At 42.0% G+C, this 6,882-nt stretch overlaps 1 protein-coding gene across 1 annotated transcript in view; it reads left to right on the top strand.

Moving 5' to 3' along the window:
• The window catches only part of TTF2 (transcription termination factor 2), a 42,912-nt gene continuing 36,030 nt past the window's right edge, over window positions 1-6,882 (top strand). The window contains exons 1-3 of the mRNA XM_047871191.1: window positions 1-80; window positions 165-267; window positions 3,093-3,179. Of these exons, the coding sequence (XP_047727147.1) occupies window positions 53-80; window positions 165-267; window positions 3,093-3,179 (218 nt within the window). The 5' untranslated portion in view covers window positions 1-52. The remainder of the gene's footprint in view (window positions 81-164; window positions 268-3,092; window positions 3,180-6,882) is intronic.

Here is a 6,882-nt window from a genome sequence, read left to right as displayed (position 1 = left end):
GCGGAAGCAGGCGTTGGGGCACGGCTCTCTGGAATTGGGGACTGGAGTGGTCATGGAAGCGCTTAGGTGCTCGGAGCACGGTAAGGGGCCCGGATCTTTTAGGGGCTCCTCCGGGAGTCTGTCAGTCTAGTGTGGCATAATCGTTATCATCCTTCTCTCCTCAGGAACCGTCTGCTTTCTCAAGACTGGCGTCCGCGATGGTCCCAACAAAGGAAAGAGCTTCTACGTGTGCCCGGCGAACTCTTGCAGCTTAGTGCTGGCAGCCGAGTAAGTCTCGAGCTGGGCACGACTGCCTGTCACCGCCAGCTCCCCTCTGCCCGGCGCCACAGGCACTAGGAGAGGGTGGGGACCCTGGTGTGTGCAGCCAGGGCCCTTTAAGTGGTTGATAATCCCCGGGCAGCGTGGCGTGTTGGGGAGACGCTCTCTACCTGCTTGCTGTTGAGCCCTAGGCAGCTTACTCACCCTCTGGGCCTCTGTTTCCCCCTCCTGTAAGATGGAGGGTCAGCCATATCTGGAACCTTCTGGTCCTTTCCAGCTCTGGGTTTCTTTCTTTTTTTTTTTTTTTTAATTTTTTTTCAACGTTTATTTATTTTTTGGGGGGACAGAGAGAGACAGAGCATGAACGGGGGAGGGGCAGAGAGAGAGGGGGACACAGAATTGGAACCAGGCTCCAGGCTCTGAGCTGTCAGCACAGAGCCCGATGCGGGGCTCGAACTCACGGACCGCGAGATCGTGACCCGGGCTGAAGTCGGCCGCTTAACCGACTGAGCCACCCAGGCACCCCATCCAGCTCTGGGTTTCTGTGCGCTTGTCAGGCCTTCTGCTCGGACATTGCTTCTCCCTGCTAAGTGAGGACATGCAGACATAGTAGAAAATAATTGGTCCCTGTTTCGCACTACTTTTAGGCCGAACTTGTTTTTAAATGTTTGAGGTTAAAACACTCTGGTGGTCAGATTATCAGCTCCCTTTTAAAATAGGATTCTGTGCGTTTAAGGGGGTGAGATTGTCAATCCAAAGAAACAGGTTACTTTAGGGATTGACGCTGGAAAAAAAAATCAAGTATCTAATTCAGCACTCTGGTAGTTATTTTTTAAATATAATTTATTGTCACACTGGCTAACATACAGCGTGTAGAGTGTGCTCTTAGTTTTTGAGGTAGATTCCCATGGTTCATCGCATACATACTACCAGCACTCTGGTAGAAGCAAAAAGTTAATACTGTTCTCATAAAGTGTTAATGTTTTGACATAGTACCAAGTGTCCACAGCCTATGCGAATTTTTAAACTATCACATTAAACGTTTTTCCTGATGTCTACGGAACTTGGTAGAGAAAAATAAATTTTCTCCTTCTGAAATAAGACACAAAGTGGGTATCCATACTAGAAAATGAGGTATTTTTCAATGTGTGTATTAACCTGTGTTTCCCTTACACGATTTAGACGATTTATGTCTTTGTTGGGCTTTGAAACTAAATGAAGGAATTGGTATACTTTTTCAGATTTGACAAATACACTTTTAGACAAAATACTTTCTTGGCTCCCTAATAAGTTGTCTTTTTATTTGAAAGAAATTACTGGGATCCAGTTTGGTTACATACGAAATGATTCTGAGAAAAAGTGTTAAATTTTAAGATAGAAGGGACAGGCCAGGGGCGCCTGTGTGGCTTAATAGGTTGAGTGTCCAACTCTTGATTTCCACTCAGGTCATGATCTCACGGTTCGTGGGATGGAGTCCCTCGTTGGGCTCAGTGCTGACATTGCGGGGTTCTCTCTTTCCCTCTCTGCCTCTGCCTGGCTTGCGCACTCTCAAGTAAACATTTAAAAAAAAAAAAAGAAAAGGCGGGGGCGGACAAGCCACGTATACTATCAACAACATATCATTGTGATTTACTATTTATTTCTAATTTCTTTACTGAGTTTCTTAGGTTCTAGATCTAGCTCAAGTTTCATGCAACATGGAAGCACATTCAGATTTGTAGGAAGTAAGCATTAATGGTAGCGTAAGATTCAGTTTTATGTTAAAAGAAATATACTCTTGGGGCACCTGGCTGGCTGAGTTGGTGGAGCATGAGAATCTTTGTTTCCGGATTTGAGTTCAAGCTTCATGCTGAACTCAAGAGATTACTTAGAAATAACGTCTTTAAAAAAAAAAAAAAAAAGAAGCCCTTCTGTAGAGTGCCATTTATACAGATGCACTGCTATCAAAGCAGTACAATAGAATGACAGTTATTTGATAAACTTGATCTCTTTGGAATATGTCTGGGGAACTAGAATATAAGCAAAACAAAGGAAGAAACAAGTGCCACAGGCCCTATGAGAGTATATTTTAGGTCTACACTCAAAATTATTTATCCTCAAATGTTATATATACATTCTCTCATAAGAAGTTGTAAGAGAAGAGTTAAAAACTTATGCCAGGCATGAAGCAGGTTAGTGGAGCATGTTTCTAGAGCAGGCATGTGAACAACACTGAGGGGCAGCAAAGAGGTTGTAACAGACAAAGGGATGATGGAAGAAGTTCACAGCTAGTCTTTGATATTCACTCGTTTCTGGGGCGGCGTGGGGGGGGGGGCTCTCACAATGTAGAGGTCGCACAACAGTATAGTTTTAAGCTTTTGAGTCGTCAGGAAAAAGATGTATTTATTGTTGTCCTATCTTTGGGGAAGTGGGGAAAGAAATGAAAGCTGCTGAGTGAGCCTTTCCCCAGAGGATGGCACATAGATGTAAAAATGTATGGCATCTACAAACCCTGTGGAGGTCATAGGTGCACTCCTACATTTAAAACCTGTAGTTAGGGGGCGCCTGGGTGGCTCAATCAGTTAAGCGTCTGACTATGGCTCAGGTCATGATCTCGCACTTCGTGGGTTCAAGCCCCATGTCAGGCTCTGTGCTGACAGCTCGGAGCCTGGAGCCTGCTTCAGATTCTGTGTCTCCCTCTCTCTCTGCCCCTTCTCCACCCACATGCTCTCTCTCTCAAAAATAAATAAACATTTAAAAAAAGTAATAATGAAACCCATAGTTAGGACTTAATTTTAGAATGTTAATTTCTGATGTCCCCTAAAACAAAATTTCCTTTTTTCCTCCCCCTCTAGCATTCCTGTTTCTCATTGTTTATTGCATGAGGACTGTGTGGTAGCACTTCAGGGTTTGCTCCTGCCTCCGGGCAAGGAAGAATACAGGTAAGTGTCCAAAATGAACATCTAAGTTTTTGTTTCTTCGCCGGATTTACAGCCAGGTGTGTTTTCCTAGGATGGACTATTCTTTAGAAATCATTTTTAACAAACAGAATTTCTCTATGTATTGAATGCCTTCTGAGGTGTCACTGTCACTGCTGAGGACCTGGTCAGTCTGAGAATCTGGTTAGTTTCAGAATCAACTGCTCTGCCTTCCTCCCTTTCTAGCTGTTAAGTAGCTGGTAACATCAGCCTGCCAACAGTCACTAACTTGCAGTAACTTGTCAACTTTTCCGTCCTAGTAATAGAATGAAAGTTATGTTGCAAAATGTGTCAAGTATGTTAAGCACTCAATAAATGTTAGTTTCCCTTTTTTTTTTTTTTTCTTTACGAAAACTCAGATGTAGAGCAGGGAAGTCTATATAGGTGGCAGGTGATATTGGTCATGAGTATTGAAAAAAAAGTAGAAATTCACTAGAGGCAGGAAAGGGGTCATATTTAACAGATCGATAACCCTGCATTAGCATACAGAGTTAGGAAGTAATCAGGAATTGCAAGCATTTGGTTTGGTAATAGTTTAGCATGTGTTCGAGTAGAGATTTCAGAAGGTGAGGCTGGCCAGGAAGGCAGGGGCCAGCTGTGATGGTCTTTATATGATATTCTGTGCAGTTCAGAATTTATGTATTCTAGATCGATCTCCGCCCCCCCCCCCGCCACACCCAACATTGGCATTTAAGTTCCATCTTCACAATTTTTACATATCTGAATATTGCCTGTACTGCTGTTTTTTTCTTTTTTTTTTTTAATGTTTATTTATTTATTTATTTATTTATTTATTTAAATTTATTTATTTTTGAGACAGAGAGAGACAGAGCATGAATGGGAGAGGGTCAGAAAGAGAGGGAGACACAGAATCTGAAACAGGCTCCAGGCTCCGAGCTGTCAGCAGAGAGCCTGACGCGGGGCTTGAACCCACGGACTGCGAGATCATGACCTGAGCTGAAGTCGGCCGCTTAACCAACTGAGCCACCCAGGCGCCCCTTTAATGTTTATTTTTGAGAGAGAGACCGTGCGAGGGCAGGGGAGGGGCAGAGAGAGGGACAGAGAGGGTTAGAAGCAGGCTCTGTGCTGTCTGCAGAGCCTGCTGTGGGGCTCGAATTCACGAGCTGCGAGACCATGACCTGAGCCACCCAGGTGCCTCTGTTTTTTCTTAATTGAATTATGGATACAGTATACAGTAGTCTGCATAGATTTTAAGTGTTCAGCAGTTCAGCTTGAGAGATTTATATAACCATCCTTATGACCAAGCCTCAGTCAAAATATAGAGTATTTCTGTCACCCCATTAAGTGCCACCACTGGTTTGGTTCATTCTGCAGCGTCTGGCTTTTATGTAACAGTATCTGAAACGGGGTCTGTACATCATTGCTGAGTTGAATTCCATTTTGTGAATATCACAGTTTCTTGGGTTTGTTTCTTATCCCTATATTTTTCTTTGGTGACGTGTCTGTTTAAATCTTTTGCTCACTTTTTTAATTGAAAAGTTTATTGAGGTGGTTGTAGATTCTCATGTGCTTATAACAAATAGAACCTAAGGGATCTCTGTAGACCTTACCTAATGGCAACATTTTGCACAGTGTATATAAACAGTATGTAATGTGGCAACTAGGATATTGACTCAGTCCGCTGTTCTTATTTGGGAAGATAGTTTCCCTTGTACTGATGTGTGTGTGTTTAGATTTCGTTCTATATAGTTTAGCACGAGTGGTTATGAGTATGCACTACCACAGCCAGGATACGGAACAGCTCTGTCACCACTCCATTCCTCCCACTGCCCCTTTATACCCCCGCCCTGCTTCCCACTCCCTCCGCCTCACCTCTGGCAACCAGGAATCTGATCTCCATTTCTAAAATTTGTCATTTCAGGAACGTTAACAGAAATGAAACAGTGAAGTGTAACTGTGGGGGATTTTTGCCTATTTTAAAAACTGTGCCCTTTGTCTTTTTATCACTGAATTGGAAGAGGTCTTTGTATATTCCCTATATAAGTTCTATGGTAAATACATATATAATGAGTATTTTCTCTGAGTCACTGGTTTTCATTTTTCTAACTCTCTGGAAAAGCAGAAGTTTTAAATTTTTATAAAGTCTGGTATTTATGTATGTATGTATGTATTTATTTATTTTTAATGTTTATGTTTGAGAGAGAAAAAGAAAGAAACCAAGCATGAATGGGGGAGTAGCAGAAAGAGAGGGAGACACAGAATACAAAGCAGGCTCCGGGCTCTGATCTGTCAGCAGAGAACCCGGTGCAGGGCTCGAACTCATAAACCTTGGGATCATGACCTGAGCTGAAGTCGGATGCTCAACCGACTGAGCCACCCAGGCGCCCCATAAAAGGTCCAGTTTATTATATTTTTATCCTTTGTGCTTTTTGTTTCTCTCTTAGAAATCCTTGCACAAATTTCTCCAGTGGTTTCTTCTAGAGGTTTTATAGTTTTTGTTTTTGTTTTCATTTTTTTTTTTTCTTAATGGCTTTTCTGTTTAGTCTGTGATCTACTTCAAATTAATTTTGGGTATCTTATGAGATAAGAGTATTTCATTTACTTTTCCTTATATTACTGAATGAGTATTATTTGGTTGGTTCAGCAACATTTGGAAGACTTTGCCGCCCCTGTGGAAATGCTTGGCACTTGTAAAAAAAAAAAAAAAAAAAAATCAGTGACTACCATGTTCTGAGTCTATTTTTGAACTTGCCCGTCTGTTGGCCCTTTTCCCCACCCCCACACATTCAGATGAGATCATGTGAGTGTTCCAGCATTCATCTTTTTCAAGATTGGCAATTCTAGGTCCTTTGCATATAAAAAGTTGTATCAACTTCTAAATTTCCTTAGAAAACTTTGTTGGTATTACACTGAATCTGTATAGATCATTCTGGAGAGAACTGCATTAATATTGATTTTCTGATCTATGAGCATGGTGTATTTATGCTTTAAAATTTTTTTTTCAGCATTGTTGAATAGTTTTTATTACAGAGTACTATACCCTTTTTGTTAAATTTAGTCCTCAGAGAGTGTTATGCTTTTGATGCTATTATAAATGGAATTTAAAATTTTTTCACTTTTGGAATGTTTTTTTGGTAGTACAGTGGGGCTGGTAAGCCTCTAGGGCGTGAAGTCAGGATGTCCTGACATCTAAAACCATTTACATACTGCTGAGGGCCCCCTACCTTATGGGAATACTGTTTAGGTTGTAGGAAGCCACTGAAGAATTTTGGGTCCAATTTGCATTAATTAAGGAGGAACTCCGAAGAGGGTTGGTTAAAAAGGAAAGTGGTGGAGGCAAGGGGACTGCTGAAATAGAACTGCTATTGAATGTCTACTAAATGGCATAGTCTTTATCTCTTCCTACCATAGAATCTTCTGTGGTAGGTGGATGAGGCCGCCAACATTTAGGGAGGTTAGAAAAGGAATCTGATGTCCCATGGTTGTGAAGTGGCATTGCTGGGATTCAGACCTAGGTCTGGCTGATTTCTAGCTGCACCGACTTTAGTCTCTAAGTGAAAGGTGTGCTTGGATTGAGGCATTGGCGGTGGAGTTAGGTGCGCCCAGATTGCAGAAAACTTGCCGAAAGGAAATCAGTAAGACAGTGTTTTGGTAGGCATTTAAGCATGTGCTTTTCTTCCCCATTTCCTCATCAGGAACAGTGATC

Source organism: Prionailurus viverrinus, chromosome C1 (genome assembly GCF_022837055.1).
Source record: "Prionailurus viverrinus isolate Anna chromosome C1, UM_Priviv_1.0, whole genome shotgun sequence".
NCBI lineage: Eukaryota > Metazoa > Chordata > Mammalia > Carnivora > Felidae > Prionailurus > Prionailurus viverrinus.
Note: the sequence above shows the minus strand (reverse complement) of the source record. Positions and strands in the feature narration are given on the sequence as shown.